This window comes from Mycteria americana, chromosome 2 (genome assembly GCF_035582795.1).
Source record: "Mycteria americana isolate JAX WOST 10 ecotype Jacksonville Zoo and Gardens chromosome 2, USCA_MyAme_1.0, whole genome shotgun sequence".
Classification (NCBI taxonomy): domain Eukaryota; kingdom Metazoa; phylum Chordata; class Aves; order Ciconiiformes; family Ciconiidae; genus Mycteria; species Mycteria americana.
In genome coordinates this window covers 47261221-47278775 of record NC_134366.1, presented here as the reverse complement: position 1 = coordinate 47278775, position 17555 = coordinate 47261221, and the positions used below count along the sequence as shown (strand labels likewise).

At 38.7% G+C, this 17555-nt stretch overlaps 1 protein-coding gene across 4 annotated transcripts in view; it reads left to right on the top strand.

Moving 5' to 3' along the window:
- SNRK (SNF related kinase) overlaps positions 1–16931 on the top strand; it is a 44994-nt gene extending 28063 nt beyond the window's left edge. For all 4 annotated transcript variants that reach the window (XM_075493222.1, XM_075493221.1, XM_075493223.1 and 1 more), the window contains 4 exons: positions 3360–3501; positions 6171–6383; positions 7481–7615; positions 15059–16931. In XM_075493222.1, the coding sequence (XP_075349337.1) occupies positions 3360–3501; positions 6171–6383; positions 7481–7615; positions 15059–16277 (1709 nt within the window). In that variant the 3' untranslated portion in view covers positions 16278–16931. The remainder of the gene's footprint in view (positions 1–3359; positions 3502–6170; positions 6384–7480; positions 7616–15058) is intronic.
- Positions 16932–17555: the final 624 nt, after the last annotated feature.

Sequence of the window (17555 nt, the reverse complement as noted above, 5' to 3'; positions counted from 1 at the left end):
AGTCTTCACGTATAGATTAGATTTACTTAAGCACACTATCTTCCTGCTTCCTAGTTATTAGTATACTTTTAAGTCGTCTTAGGCTGCTCGGCTGTGTCCTTGACATGCCAAGCTGAGCCATTTTAGTAGCCATGACTGTGGATGCAATGAAGTTTTCTTCAGCCACAGCTGTAATAATACAGTGAGAATAAAAGCCATGTACTTATTTCTGTCCACTGTTATTTCTTGGCCACATCAGAATCAGTGTCTGCTATGCTGTCAGGCTAACAACATACACATTTGTCAAAGTATAACAGTAAGCTTTGCCTGTAGTACGTAAGAACGAGATAAAGTGTAAATGTTGCTACCCTAGTGCTCTTCACTGAGAGTGTAAGAATATCTGGATAATATTAAGACAAGGTCAAAAGGTCTTAAGCACCATTTTTAGTTTCCAACAAAATTTTTTCTGCATACACATGATGCCTTTTTAGTAACACAAAATGCATCATACAGTGAAATACAGTAACAGTTCAGTGTATGATTGATATTTCACTATTAGCAAGAGTTTGTATTCTATTTTTCATGCAGTTGTATTAACAACTTTTTTTTTTTTAATTTCACCATTTGCAACTGTTATCTGGAAAGACCTGTGGATATGGAGTGCAAAATATAGTAACTAGTGAAAGAAAAACATACAAAATTCTGTTATGTGGGGGCAAATCAGTAATTACTGTTTTATTTGCCGAAACATATAGGTTGATATCTAACTAGACATTGCATTATAGCAAACGAGTTATTTTTTTGCATTTAAAGGATCAGTTGGATTCTGCTTCTGAAAAATTTTTTAAAATTCTTTTTATAAAGTAAATGTACATACATGTTTGTTTAACTTTTGGAAAACTAAAACAGTATCTGTCATCACAAATCCTTCCAAGCTGAAATACAGAAAAGCGTATGTATATCCAAGAAAAGAAGCCATGTGTGTAAAATAAAAAACTGATTAGGAGACTACCTTCTAAAAGAAAATACTTAAGGATGTTCAGTATCTACTCAGTGCAGTTGAAACTTCAAGGTCTGCTAGAGTTTCCTGTATATGATGATTTCATGGAACTTTAATTGTTGCCGTACCATGACTGCTATCCTTTTCTCAGGACTGTCTTATTGTTTTAAGCTTGATTTCTTAGAATATTGTGTTTTTCCTTCTGTTTAAACTTTTTATATGCTTATTTTTAACTTAAGGTTTAATTATATTGCTCCTCTCCCCAATATTTTTCTCTTGGCTTAAATTTAGTGAATGTATATTGCTTTATTATAACAAATGTAATTTGTCTGTAATTATGAATACTATGTGGACTCTTCTAAAATACTTCGTGCTGGAAGGAGACATGAAGAATTCTGTTCTGTTTTATTGGAGGCAGGGGGAGTATCGAACAGAATACTAGGGTAGATCGTTTCACAAAATAGATCTTAGGCAAAGTTAAAAATCTAGGAAGAACATTGATATCCAAAAGATGACTGTTCATAGAAATGCATAAATCGCATGTTTTATGTGCTTGCAAAAATGAGTTCTTGTAATCTGTTATGTGGTGGGAGATAGATAATGCACCAAAACTTTTTAGCCACTTTCAAACTAAACAGTAGGAGAAAGGCGTAAATAGCTTTACAAAAGGAAAGATGTACCTCTTAGGTGAAACTACCTCTCTGTCTTGTGAGGCTTTTAAAAATCCTGTATTCCAGAACGTTCAGCTTTCTGGCATCAGGCTATCAAAGAATTAAAGCTTTTATTGAATCTTAAGCATGTGAATAGTCATGTTGAATTTGGAGGTATACATGAGATGGTGTACCAGCCTCAAAATGCTCAGTACCTATAGGATTGAGGCCCTAGTAAGCATAACAGAAATCAAATAATTGTCTGAGTTAATAGCATACACTTACTACAAATTACAGCTCTAAAGAAAATTACCATGTAGTGTTTCTCTTCCTCTGTCAGCTAAACCATATGAAGAATGGGTTGTAACTAGCAAAATGAGTAATTGTTCTAGAGATGAATGTGTGTGATTTACATTATTAAATAAAATTCTAGCCATCCCTCAGCGTTAAATGCATGTCAAGTATTTTGAGTAGGCGGTAGAAAGCAAGATGCAGCTGGGTAGGTAACTTAGGGTGCTTCCCTCTTGCAAGCCCTTCCAGGACAGAGCTGGTGTGCTCGGCTTCCTAGCCCGCTGCCAGCTGCTCTCCCCTCTTCCCTCAAGAGGCTTCTGCCTGTCCATTTCTCTCACTTCAGCTGTTTGTTTGGTTTTACTGGGCACAGATCTGTGAAGTGCTAGGGTGTAAGACCCAAAGTTGCCATTGAAACTTCCAGAGCATGGAGTTGTAGCTGAAGTTTAAGAGCGTGGCCTTTTCTCTAAGCATATATTGGAGTGAGTTATTTTTGTGCAATGTGATATATTTCTCAATATTTAAGCTTCCTGTATTGAATGCAGTGAGACTTGGGAAATATTTTCTTCTAGGCAAACTCTTAATAAAGATTTGAACTAAATATTAGCTTTTACAGAAACCAACTAAAGGGCTTCATGCCCAGAAGTGCTTCTTTTTCATCTTTTGGTGTGTCATTTCATTGGGGAACAAGACTGTTGTTAAATGGTTTTTATTTTACACAAGCAGGAATTAGAAGGAAACAAGAAGACTCCCAGAGTGTAGCAGAGATCACTGTTAATTATGTTATGTTGGATGGATATTAAAAAAAACCCACCCAAAACAAACACCCCCACACTTTGTAATGATTGGTAAAAGAAGGTAATTTTACCGAAATTATTTAGTTATTTACCATTAGAAGTAGCAAATAATTCTTTAAAGTAACACTACTGAAGGAAAAAAATATCTAGTGCAGTCTCATTGAAGTAAGTGACTTTCTTTGTAATTGTAATCTGAAAAAATTTCTTTTGTAACATGTAGACAATACTGAGAACGGTTTATGCTACTCCTTCAAAAAGGAACATACTTTGAATACAAATCTCTTTATTAATCTATGCCTACCTGTGAAGAAAAAAGTAATGAATTCTTGTCTTCTGAGTGACCAGATTATCTTCAGCTTTATCTAACACTTTGCTGTCAAAGATGTTATGCATCTTGAACTGTTATGCATCCTTAAGTAATGAAATCTGATTTTTTTTTTCCCCCCTTTAAAACTATAAAAGCTGTCAAACAATGGAACTACTGTGTTTTGTACTTCAGTGGAATTGCAAATTCTATAAGTAATGGTCGTGATCAAAAGTGCAGTAATCACCCCAGTATGCATCTCAAGAATATTTCATGGTTTTAATGGTAATCATGTCTGTTTCCTCAACAGTTATTTTAAAATATGTACTATATATTTACAGATATATGGAGTTTGGGGGTCATCCTCTTCATGTTGGTTTGTGGACAACCACCATTTCAAGAAGCAAATGACAGTGAAACTTTGACTATGATAATGGACTGCAAATACACAGTGCCACCTCATGTGTCCAAAGAATGTAAAGAGTAAGTAGAGTATTAAAGAACTTGGAAGCACTCATAGAAGTGGATTCTCATTGCCTTTGGGAGTTCCCCATACCATATTATCAGCGTGTGGAATATTCCTTGCCTGTTAATAAGATATTATGCCTACTGCTTTCGCTTGGTTGTTAGTATTTTTTCACATCTATTGAGTAGTTTCTTGGGCACCAGTATTGCATTTTTTTTATTCTTTATGCCTCTTCTTACTAAAGGTTAATTCCATGATATTTCTTGCCAATAGGTTTTTCCCACACTTGTGTGAAAATTCATTTTGATTTTACACAATGTATCTTTCTTTTGTGTGTCTCAGTTGTCATGCATTTTATAAATGATTGAAGAAGCTGCTCACCACTGACTGGCTTTGGCCACCACTCTTGCTGGACAAATTACAAGGTGTTGCTGAGAGTATTTTGTGGCAGGGGTTAAAAAGGTAATGATTCCTATAGATTTCTGTTTGAAATAAAAGTTGTCAAAACCCAAGTATACCACAGCAAGTTTTGCTCATCTCCTATGAAACTGCAACTCCAAATCAACATTCTAGGCAATCAAGGGAGAAAAATATTCTGTCTGCAAATACCATATGCCACTTGGGAATCATGACTCATTTTGATGTGTTGTTTTTCTGCAGTGTTCACTGCAGCTTTTTTATTTTTTTGATATGTTCCAATATTTCCCATATTTCCCTGTCAGTTAATGACCTCTTCAGTCCTTTTAATATATATTCCAGTTGCATCACTGAGACTATTTTACAATGTTTGGCTGGGTTCTTGAATCTGCAATAGAGTATATTTTCATTTTTAATATGAAAGTCCAGATGCCTTTATAAATGCTTGAAAAATGCATTTGGTCCAGTCAAAAAAACTAGAGCAGCATCTAGGATTCTGTTACTTGACACAGAATGAAATTTGTTAGAGCTGTGGTCATAATGACTGTTCCTCTCTTCACTTGTCATCTGTATGGTCCAGGAATCTAACACATAACATGATGCCATAGCTGGTTTTCGTGTCTTGTCATTAGTGTCTAGCATTTCCAGTGACATGGAAAAGCTTCTATCAGTGCTCTCAACGGCTTGAAGAGCTTTACATACAGGAAGAGGTTTAAAATACAATACAGGAAGGGGTTTAAAAGAGAGCTCTTATCAGTGAATTCTATCGAATAAATCTCTTGAGATGCTGCATGCTGTGCTGAGGCCAGGAAACTTAATTTTTGCAGCCTTTTGCTTAATATATTGGCTAATGCTAATTTGCTTAAAGGCCCAAGTAGATCTGCTTTCTCTACATGATGCATTAACAATGTGTGATCAGTTACCCAAGTCCTTTATAGGTTATGTGTTCTTAGGGAAAAGACTCTGGGAAGGTTTAAACTTCCTGCTTGGAGTGAAAGCATTCTTGGTGGTTTGGGATGCACAAGCAAGCTTAAAGCAGGAGGCATGTGTGGTGCTTTTGTGTGGTTTTACTACAGGTGTAGTTTAACAAAAGTCAAATCAAGTACATAGTTTGTGCCCTTTCTGCCATAATATTAACTTGGCAGTGCTAAGTTAATGGTTGGACTTCATGATCTTAAAGGTCTTTTCCAACCTAAATGATTCTATGATTAACAAAAGCAAAGAAAATCAAGGCTCCCATGTCTCACCCCACCTTTCCTTTTGGTAAAGGCAGAGACCACAGCTACTAAGTATGTATGTGACATTCTTTTTTTTTTTTCTTTACAGTAGAGTTTTAAGAAGTCTGAATTAACCTCCATTTTTAATTCCATACATCATCTCACACTAAAAAAAAAATTAAAAAAAATTATGATTACCTTTGTGACTTATGTGGCCTTGCAGTTTGAAGTTACATGGTATAGTGTAGTTAATGCAATAAAAAGCATTATGTGAGAACCATGGAACTTTCATTCCACATGTTGGAGCAATAAAGTTTCATTGAAACCTTGGCACCAAAACTGTATATCCATGTTCTGTTTGTTGTGCAAAGCCAAAAATACCTCCCCCAAGACTTTTTCACGTGTAGTAAGTGAACAGAGATGTGCTGTACTAATCAAGTCGTCTTTCTCTGTTTATTTGGGGAATTTATGCACTTCCTTTCCAGCACTTGTAAACACTCAGTATCAACCCATTAGCAGGTTTGTCACTTCATCATCCCAGATAGTGTTTTGTTTTGTTTTTTTTTCTCTGTGGGTAGAACAGATCGCTGTTCTTTCAGGGATACTGAAGAATCAAATGTCTGATAGCTATTTCAGGATAAAATATTTCTACTTATCTTGCCATTCCATATTCTTGTTGACAGCAGCAATAATAAAAAATTATATTTCTGTTACTTTACAGACCAGCCTGTAGGCCATCTATGACAGTTGCCCTATAAGACCGATTAAAAACAAACAAACCAGAAAAATCAGGTTAAGAATCTAAGCATAGTAAATGAAAACTGCAGTGTTTATGATATTTATAGTTTTAATAAGAAAATTGTTTGTTTCACTTCAGCAATATTTGGAATGTCTTTGAGAATAAGTAATTTCCCATCACATTGTTTACTGTAGAGACTTCTAAAGATCTATGTGGACTGACAGCAGAAAATTTCTTCCTAATGTTGCTCTCAACAATGGCTGCTTTTTAAACGTGTGAGTGCGTTTTGTTTAGATTTATTTTTTATTCGCAGTCTAATTACACGGATGTTGCAGAGAGACCCGAAGCGAAGGGCCTCTTTGGAAGAGATTGAAAACCATGCATGGCTCCAAGGAGTTGACCCATCTCCTGCAACGAAGTACAATATTCCTCTTGTGTCATATAAAAATCTGTCTGAGGAGGAACACAACAGTATAATACAACGCATGGTTCTTGGTGATATTGCAGACCGAGATACAATAGTGGAGTAAGTTGTCAATTTTCTATATGCAATTTGTTTTGTGCATCTGTCATTTTTGATTAAAGAATGTCATGAGAACCTGGGCACTTCGGTGTTTAAATATCAAGTCATTCAGTTAACAAACAAAATATTACAGTCTTGCTCTGTGATAGGACATTCTAGGATGAGAAATACTTAAGTAGACACAACCTTAGGAAAAACTTCCAAAAAATGTGTTGGAACAGTGTTCGATTCCTGTGGTAGTTTGCCATCTTGAGTAAACTTAACTGCTTTGAAATCCATGCTTTTACTTGTGCTTCGTATCTCATGTATATTTGGAGGTGATAAAATTCTAGCATTTTTCCCTTCATACATTTCCAGTATACCTGAATCTTTATTAATTTAAAATATTATTCCTTTTACCTATATAATGCAAAACAGTAATTGTCACTCAGTGAGCTTGCTAGAAAGCTACATCATTTTTTCTAATAGATTAAAACCTCCAAATTTCTAAAATATTCCCAAAATTGAAACAGGACTTAAAATTGTTTTTTCTATTTGTTTGTGTTTAAGCTGGAAAAACTGTTACTATCTTATCATTTGGGGGGGCGGGGAAGCAGCAGCCTTGCTTTTTAAGCTTTTAGCTGCATAACAGTGGCATCCTTTCTGTTAGAATGTCTGAATGATGCTTACTGGCTTATGAACTCAATTTTACTGTAAACTTAATGTGACAGTCCTAAAATAATGAAGGTTTTTCTTCCAGTTGTTGCATAAACAAATATTAGTACTTTGTGGTTGTATATGCCAGTGGGAAAGCCCACCATTGGTGCATAACATTAATGAAATACAATTTTATCATTTAAAGAATGTTCAATAAAGGAAGAATTACTTAATTTTTTTGGACGATATTCTAAAGATATCCAACTGTAGTTGAAATTATAGACTTGTTGCCTCCTTATTTTTAATAAAACCAAGACATGTTTGTCAAAACATCAAAAAATACACAGTTCTGTTTTCAGGCGCTCTTCCTGCTATGAGAAGTACAGCAAGGTGTGTGAGATGCATGTCCAGTTTTCTAAAAAACATTGATGTATGGTTTATTTCATGTTTTGTACTTTCCTTAGGGCATTGGAAACTAACAAATACAATCACATCACTGCTACTTACTTCTTACTAGCTGAAAGGATTCTGCGAGAAAAACAAGAGAAAGAAATTCAGACCAGATCTGCAAGCCCTAGCAACATCAAAGCTCAGTTCAGGTGAGAATTTAGGAATCTAAATGGTTTCTTTTTTTTAACCTGGCTTAATGAGAATATTACTGAATTGCTCAAGTACTTCTTTCTTAAAAAAGTAAAATACTTATTCATTGCAAATTTTAAATGTCTTTAAAGTGCTGTGGACACTTCAGAAGCTGTTCAGAAATCAGTTACCAATAATATTTTCAATTCCTACCATTCTCAAGAAATGCATAATCAATTTGAAGTCTGTATCATCTGAAGTAGTAAGTTTTCACACCTGCTAGGAAAGGGCATGTTCATTGACCTTCAGTTCCTCATACAAAGTGTGTATGTAATGTCCCTGGAAAAAACTGAGTTGCATAATACATAAATATGTTGATGGGGGATTAGTTATAAATGAGAAATCACTCTGAATTTGATGTTATGGTTTAGTTGTTAGCATTGGTTTTTAATGGGCCAAACATCCCCTAAATCAAGCTTAAAGCAAACATCTGTAGATTATGTTCTTTTTAGTATCAGTTGATATGCCTGTTGTCTAAGGAAAACTGTTGAATTAACTGCTTTAATCGCTCATTTAAAGATATTGCAATAGATGTGGGGTAGCCCTGTATGTTAGGGAGTGTTTTGATTGTCTAGAACTTAACGATCGTAATGATAGGTTGAGTGTTTATGGGTAAGAATCGGGGGGGAAGGCCAACAAGGCAGATATCATGGTGGGAGTATGTTATAGACCGCCCAACCAGGATGAAGAGGCAGACAAAATATTCTATAAGCAGCTGGGAGAAGTCTCACAATCGCTAGCCCTTGTTCTCTTGGGGGACTTCAGCTTACCAGATGTCTGCTGGAAATACAATACAGTGCAGAGGAAACAGTCTAGAAGGTTCCTGGAATGTGTGGCAGATCACTTCCTGACACAGCTGGCGAGTGAGCCAACTAGGGAAGGTGTCCCACTGGACCTGTTGTTTGTGAACAGAGAAGGACTTGTGAGTGATGTGATGGTTGGAGGCCATCTTGGGCGTAGTGATCACAAAATGATAGAGTTTTCGATTCTTGGAGAAGTAAGAAGGGTGGTCAGCCAAAATGCTACCTTGAACTTCCGGAGGGCAGACTTGGGCCTGTTTAGGAGACTGGTTGACAGAGTCCCTTGGGAGGCAGTCCTGAAGGACGAAGGGGTCCAGGAAGGCTGGACATTCTCCAAAAAAGAAATCTTAAAGGCGCAGGAGCAGGTCATCCCCATGTGCTGAAAGACGAGCCAACGGGGAAGACCACCAGCCTGGCTGAACAGAGAGCTTTGGCTGGAACTCAGGAAAAAAAGGAGAGTTTATGACCTCTGGAAGAAGGGGCAGGCAACTCAGGAGGACTACGAAGATGTTGTGAGGTTACGCAGGGAGAAAATTAGAAGGGCCAAAGCCCAACTAGAACTTAATCTGGCTACCGCTCTAAAAGACAATAAAAAAATGTTTCTATAAATAGGTTAGCAACAAAAGGAGGGCTAAGGAGAATCTCCATCCTTTTTTGGATGCAGGGGGAAACATGGTGACAAAGGATGAGGAAAAGGCTGAGGTACTTAATGCCTTCTTTGCCTCAGTCTTTAATAGTAAGACCAGTTATCCCCAGAGTACCCAGCCCCCTGAGCTGGAAGATGGGGATGGGGAGCAGAACAAAGCCCCATAATCCAAGGGGAAATGGTTAGCGACCTGCTACACCACTTAGACACACACAAATCAATGGGGCCAGATGGGATCCACCCAAGAGTACCGAGGGAGCTGGCAGAAGTGCTCACCAAGCTGCTTTCAATCCTTTATCAGCAGTCCTGGCTAACTGGGGAGGTCCCACTTGACTGGAGATTAGCAAATATGACACCCACCTTCAAGAAGGGCTGGAAGGAGGACCCGGGGAACTACAGGCCTGTCAGTCTGACCTCGGTGCCAGGGAAGGTTATGGAGCAGATCATCTTGAGTGCCATCACGCGGCACGTACAGGACAACCAGGGGATCAGGCCCTGTCAGCATGCATTTATGAAAGGCAGGTCCTGCTTGACTAACCTGATCTCCTTCTATGGCAAGGTGACCTGCTTAGTGGATGAGGGAAAGGCTGTGGATGTTGTCTATCTAGACTTTAGTAAAGCCTTTGACCCCGTTTCCCATAGCATTCTCCTGGAGAAACTGGCTGCTCATGGCTTGGATGGGCATATGCTTCGCTGAGTAAAAAAACTGGCTGGATGGCTGGGCCCAAAGAGTGGTGGTGAATGGAGTTAAATCCAGTTGGTGGCCAGTCACAAGTGGTGTTCCTCAGGGCTCGGTATTGGGGCCAGTTCTGTTTAATATCTTTATCAATGATCTGGACGAGGGGATTGAGTGACCCTCAGTAAGTTTGCAGCTGACACGAAGTTGGGTGGGAGTGTTGATCTGCTCGAGGGTAGGAAGGCTCTGCAGAGGGATCTGGACAGGCTGGATCAATGGGCTGAGGTCAATTGTATGAGGTTTAAGGCTGAGTGTCAGGTCCTGCACTTGGGCCACAACAGCCCCATGCAACGCTACAGGCTTGGGGAAGAGTGGCTGGAAAGCTGCCTGGCAGAAAAGGACCTGGGGGTGTTGGTCAACAGCTGGCTGAATACAAGCCAGCAGTGTGCCCAGGTGGCCAAGAAAGCCAACAGCATCCTGGCTTGTATCAGACATAGTGTGGCCAGCAGGACTAGGGAAGTGATTGTGCCCCTGTACTTGGCACTGGTGAGGCCGCACCTCGAATCCTGTGTTCAGTTTTGGGCCCCTCACTACAAGAGAGACATTGAGGTGCTGGAGCGTGTGCAGAGAAGGGCAACGAAGCTGGTGAAGGGTCTGGAGCACGAGTCTTGTGAGGAGCGGCTGAGGGAGCTGGGACTGTTTAGCCTGGAGAAAAGGAGGCTCAGGGGAGACCTTACCGCTCTCTACAACTCCCTGAAAGGAGGTTGTAGCGAGGTGGGTGTTGGTCTCTTCTCCCAAGTAACAAGCCATAGGACAAGAGTAAATGGCCTCAAGTAGCGCCAGGGGAGGTTTAGATTGGATATTGGGAAAAATTTCTTCACCGAAAGCGTTATCAAGCATTGGACCAGGCTGCCCAGGGAAGTGGTTGAGTCACCATCCCTGGAGGTATTTAAAAGACGTGAAAATGTGGTGCTTAGGGACATGGTTTAGTGGTGGATTTGGCAGTGTTAGGTTAATGGTTGGACTTGATGATCTTAAAGGTCTTTTCCAACCTAAACGATTCTATGATTTTTAGGTGTTTTTTTTAGTTTGACAAAAACGGGATTAAAAAAAACCTTATAGTAAGGTTCCCTGAGATTTTCAAACCTTCAGCTTGTGACACAGTAAAACTAAAAGGGGAAGTGAGGTTCTGGCATCTAGTTGGTATTGATATGTTCAACCAGTCCAGTTGCGCTGCAACCAGTTATCAAAGCATCCCATATTTTCAGTTACAGCAGCATGTGCTTTTAAAAAAAAAAAAAGAAAAAAACAAACAAACACAAGGCAAATAGTATAGTTTCTACCTGCACATTGATATTGGAGGATGCATGTTTCGAACAGGCATTTTTCTTAAACATTTTGTTTTTAATTTCCTGACTTAAATGATAGACTATGACTAGGGATCTGCTGGTATTGAAAAAAAAAAATCTTTATTGGCCCATTTTGACAATCTTTCCAGTGAAGATCGAGGTTGTGCTGAGGCATTTCCATTAATTTTTGTTCTCTAACCTCCAGTCTCTTCAAAAGTTGCCTTTTAGGTTTTGGTAAAATATTATTGGTAACTATTCTTAGCAATAATAACAATTGTTAGTAGCTGATCTCTTAACGAGAGAAGAATATTGTGCTGACGTTTAGAGTTGCTGCCTACATTCACTGTTGTTAATCTATCGATAGGATTTAGAGAAAAAAAAAATAGCTTGTTCATTCCAAAGGTTTCTTTGTGCAACTTTCATGCAAGGTTGCCCATGAAATCATTTAATAGGCATGATAATGGGGACATAAATGCTATGGTGCCCTTCTGGTGCGTATCCATATTTTCCTTGGCCTAACTGATAAAAGTAAGGTACTACCACCTCAAGTTCAATCTAGGAGAAAAAGGACACTTGTTATAAATTAAGGGCATGCACTTTAGAAAAACAGGTTAAAGATACATCATCTCCATTGATTGTTACCCTGGATTTAGGCTGAGATTTTAGAGGCTTTTAGAGGAGTCTCTTCTGAATTCCATTCCATCTACCTGAATAACGAGTTGTTTCTCTCTGAACCTTACAGTGGTTCTCAACATCTTTGTCATCTCTAGATGAGACTGCACTCTGTGTACTAGAGTAGACTGAAATTTTGTTGCTGCACTTAAGTGACCATTGAGTGAATGACATTTTATGTAGGAAATTTTATCTTATGTTGCATGGTTACAAGCACTTTAGAAGAGTTATTGTTGCAGGTGACTAAGGGTTGCATACAGAATGTAAATGGCCTGGCGCTTGGTGTTACAGAGCTTACCTCTCTTCAAGGGTAATACTGTAACTTTCACTCTGTAGTTTTCTCTTAATGGATCATCCTCTTATTTTATATCAATTTCTTTAAAAAAGAAATCCAAGCAGAGCATTAAATGTGTCTAATACTAGTATTAGTTAGAAAACAAATTACTTTCCAGGAAATCGTTGAGTTTACCTTCAAATGAAAATTCTAAAACTATAAAGTCTGCTTTTAAATTGTTTTGGTTTTTTTCTCTGTGTTAGTGTCACTGTTTCAATAGAGGAGCTGCTCCAGTTATATGAGGAACTGGGACAAACAAGCTCATTGAATCCAAATCTTGATATGAATTTGTAAAGTTGAATGGAGTAGTTGAAGCCTGCCTTATGAGTGTGAATTTTCTTTTCATGACAGGGACATCTTCATAAACTCCGAAACTCTTGCCCTTAATGGTCCCAGGTAGCTATTCCTTGTCTTCATGATGGTTCTAAATTCAAAGTGTGTTTATAGAATGACCTCATGGAAAAGACAACAAAGTAGTGCTTTACTTTGATTTTGAGACTTCAAAAGATTTAAAAAAAAAAAAAAATTCAACTTGCAACCTGGAACTTCCCTTCTGTCCCACTCCTCCCTCAGGCCTACTGGGAATAAGGGGATGGGGGGAAGGGAAGGGAGGCAAACATGGGCTGCTATGAGAGATAAACATACTGTAGTGAGGAGGTTTATTGCCTGGAAAGTACTGTACTGTTAGATACTATATTTAGCCTTTATTGTGACAGCCACAGAACTCTTCCTTTTTTTGCTGACAAAACAGTCCATTCTTAAAACACGGTAAATTCTTGAAACATTTAGATCTCCATTTTCTGTCACTTTTGTAGTTATGTTTCTAATTTATTTAAGTCCTATTTGTTAATCACTGACAGTTGTTTGTGTTTAAAATACCCAGCATAGCACAAGTCATCAGCAAACTAGGTCAGTGGTTCCCAGCGTTTCTGGAGTCAGCTGGGGCCTAAGGGAGGACGCCAGTGTCAAACCAAGGGGGACCACAGCCTAGGCTCCACTCTTTATCTGGACAGCTTGGGTCGGAGCTGCTGGTTGTGTGGCCTCCCTCCAGGCAGAGCTGCTCACTGGTGGGAGGGCACCAGGAGCTCCCAGTGCCCAACGAGAGAGGAAGGAGCCTGTGTGGCTCCTCCTAGGGAATGGACTACACTGGCTCACATGGGTGTGTTGGCATCCAGGTCCTACTGTTAGAGGATCCTGGTGGATCTTTGTATCGCTGGTTTGTTAAGCAAAACTGAAGCTAGCACTTCAAAACAAAGTCTGCAGCTAGGCTTGATGAGTTTAATGTTAGCTTTAATAAAGTACTCTTCTTCAGAGTTCATCCATTTGGGAAGATAGTTGTCAGTTGTTACCTTTGTAGTAGACAGGCATCTCACACTTCAGGATCATTTTCTATCCAGCCATTACAGAGGGAGCCTTGAGCAAATGCAGTCCTACTGCAGGTGCTTCCATTAACTTCAAACACTTAAAAAGAACATGCTTAGAATATGAATATCAAAGAGGTGTCTGAGCTGCCCTTGTTTCTTCAGCTTGACCTCTTAACACAGCAGGGATCGGGGAGTTGGTATGATCCATCCATCTTTGTATGCAGGCTGTCCAAGCAGATATCTGGGGTCACACTTGGTGTGAAACATTCTCTGCTTCCTCTCCTGCTTTCCTCCTACACCTTGCTTCTAAATGGGGCTACGAAGTCATGCAGCCCTTTCTTTTGGCAGACCCAAAATACGGTCAGGAATGTCTTGTAATATGCTATCCATATGTGAACAGAGCGCTCTACTACAGCTTTTCATGCAGTATTCTAGAGTATTTTAGTTATGTAAAGTTAAGTGATTGGCAAACTTCTTAAACTTAAAGATAACTTGTACTTTGAGAGGTTAGAAAAAATTTCTTGGTCTCCACAAGAAATGTGGGGCTTATGCTGAGTGAAGCAATTGAAGAATTATTCAGTGTTAAGGTGTTGGTCTTTCAGATTAGGCTTTCAGAATACAGAGAGAGAGGAAAGACTGACAGTCTTTGTTCTTAATTCTGTGTGCATTATGGGAAAATTACAATATATTTCAGGATTTAAAGTAAAATACAAATCATTAGATACTAGCTTAGACACTGGAGATAAGACATCAGCTGCTAGCTGTAAAACTGATTTACACTCAAGTGTTACTTTAATTTTGATTTGAGCTAATGCTAGTACAGAGTCATACATTTTGAACTTTGATTTACAGTTTATTCAAGTGTCATATTAAGAAGCTTGAGTCCTGAATTCATGCAGCTGTATTATTCCAGTTCCTCAGCTAAGGTCAAATAAATGTACACTCTCAATTCATGTGTGTTTAAAATTAAAGGGGATTTTGTAGAATAGAGCTTGGTCTGAATGAGACTTCCTGAAAATGAGAGAATGTTTCTTCTGACTCAGCTTTTCAGTCTCACTCGTGTTAATTCTAAGCTGATTTTTATATTAAGAATACTGGGGAAAAAAATACCAAGCTTCAGATTAAAAGTAGTTTGCAATACTATCTTCTTTACGTTGTGCTTGAATCAGCTCGTATCTTCCTCTAGGTACTCGTGGTTCTATACCTACTTCAGATTATTTTCTTGGAGACACAATTATTTAAAGTTTTTATTGCTTAATTCATTTTCTGAGAGCAGTGAAATCTTAAGGTTTCATTTGACAGTAACCAACATAAGTTCTAAACTATAATTTTGTATATATGATGTTCCTTTCAAATAACATTTCTAAAGGAATGCACGTTCTCAGAGGAGGTTTCCTTTTCCTCAGTTACTCAGTACTGTTATTTACAAACATGCCACTCAGCAGGCCGGTTTGTGTGGCAGTACTTGTGCTTCTCTTGTGCAGATCTTACATTTTCTTTTATGTCCTGAAATGCTCGCCAGGATCTAACTTTTCTCATATCCTTTATAATTGTTTATGTAGGCAATCGTGGCCAACAAAAATCGATGTACCCCAAGATCTGGAGGATGACCTTACAGCTTCTCCTCTCTCCCATGCAACTGTTCCTCAGTCACCAGCTCGCACAGCTGAGAATGTTCTCAACGGCCACAGAAGCAAGGCCCTTGGCGATTCAGCAAAGAAAGAAGATATCCCTGAATTAGCTGGACCGGCACTTTCAGCAGTCCCATCAGTGAGCTTAAAACCCACTACAAGTGGCCGGAAGTGCTTGTTCAGAGTAGAAGAAGATGAAGAGGAGGATGAAGAAGATAAGAAACCTATTTCTCTTTCTACTCAAGTTGTTCTGCGCCGTAAGCCTTCAGTTACAAATCGTCTTACTTCAAGAAAGAGCGCACCAGTCCTCAATCAAATCTTTGAGGAGGGCGAGTCAGATGATGAGTTTGACATGGATGAGAACTTACCCCCAAAGCTCAGCAGGTTAAAAATGAATATTGCTTCACCTAGCACAGTGCATAAACGCTATCACAGGAGGAAAAGCCAGGGACGGGGCTCTAGTTGCAGTAGCTCAGAAACAAGCGATGACGACTCGGAAAGTAGGAGACGCCTAGACAAAGATAGTGGGTTTACTTACTCCTGGCATAGGCGGGATAGCAGCGAAGGGCCACCTGGCAGCCAAGGAGATGGTGGTGGACAAAGCAAACCAAGTAATGGAAACGGAGGGGTGGACAAGACGAGCCCGAGTGACAACAACAAAGGTGGGGGGAGTCCCTCTGGTAGCTCCAGCGGTAGCACCAACAACACTTCCGGTTCCACTCGTAGATGCGCTGGATCTGGAAACTCAATGCAGCTGTCGTCTAGAAGTGCAGGGGAACTGGTTGAAAGCCTGAAGTTAATGAGCCTTTGCCTAGGTTCACAGATTCACGGCGGAGCTAAATACATTATTGATCCTCAAAACAATCTGTCCTTTTCCAGTGTAAAAGTACAGGAGAAATCAACATGGAAAATGTGTATAAGTTCCAGCGGAAGCACAAACCAGGCTTCATCGTTGGGCAGCCTAAAATTTTTTTCTGACCAAATGTCAGACACAGCAAACGAATTGGAACGGATAAAGAACAGGAACTTGAAAAACAATGTGCTACAACTACCTCTCTGTGAAAAGACGATATCTGTGAATATTCAGCGGAACCCAAAGGAGGGGCTGCTGTGTACCTCCAGTCAAACCAGTTGTTGTCATGTCATTTGACAATGACCTGACTTTAATAGCTCGATCTACTTGACAGCGTCATTCTTCCTGTTCAGAGCTGTGAACATCTTGTCGCCGGACCCCCTTTTGTTGTCTTAAGATTTTTAAGTGGGCTTTGAGCAGTTATTTATTACACTTTAATTTTGTGTTTGCTTGATGGTATGACAATGCATGGTCTTTGCATGCTGCTAGCCGATATGTTCTTCTTTTTCAACAAAACAGAATATTTTATTGTGTAATTTTTACATTTATAATTTTACTATGGAAGATCTGGATTCAATATCTGGATCCTAATGTAAATGGAGCACTTAGAATTTTCATGTTCTGCACTTAAACTAGAGAGAGAAGCTTTTGTTTGCTTGTGAAATGTTAATTCTTGTTCTGACCTTCTGTGATATCTAAAATATGTGATACGTGGCATACTTCTATGTGTCTGAAACAGAACCAAAGCAATAATGTTTTGATGCTGAAAACTCTTCAGGGAGCTTTCAGATGTTCCAAGGCTTGTACAAAGCAAAGATGCACTGAAAATTAGTGATCTTGAAACCTGATTTTAAACCCACACCTATTTGTCTTAAGCTATGATATGGATAAAGTTGTGGCTCAAAAATCAAACTGAAAAGATCTTGTTTTGCTAGAGGCAGTTTTCTTTTTTTTTTAAAAAAAAAAAAAGGCAAGTAGATTTGTAAGGCAGCTTTCTCCCATAGAAATATGTTAATATTACAAGCAGACAATCTTCTTTTTTAATATAACAAAGGTAAATTATTAAGACTACTTCTGAGTTTTTACATGCTAACTGAAAATAAAGTATTTGTATGAATTACTTTTGTTATTAGTATATCATGACACTTAAAATATTAAGTTTTTACCTTGTAAACCTTCTCCCCTGTCCTCTCCCCCCTTCCCTGAGACTTCAAAAGGCAATAAGGGATGGAAAACCTTTAGGTAATTGGATTCCAGTTGAAATTGTTATTGTCACTTACATTTTTCTCATTATTACTCTTTCTAAGACTTAAAATACTGCTGTTCCCCACATGTACACCACTTACTTTCCCTCAGTAATCATGCTTTTTCATAAAGTCAGTTTAAAATAGCATATAGGAAAGTATTTATTTTACAGCTCTTAGCCTTTCTGTCGGGTTTCCCATTGCCATGGCAAGGTCTTGATTTAGAGTATTTCTGTACAAAAGGATACTTTTGACCAGATGAATTAACTTTGTGGAGTTTTATTATCTAGAATAAAATATATTGCAGATTGCTAGTTTTGGGAAGGGCAAG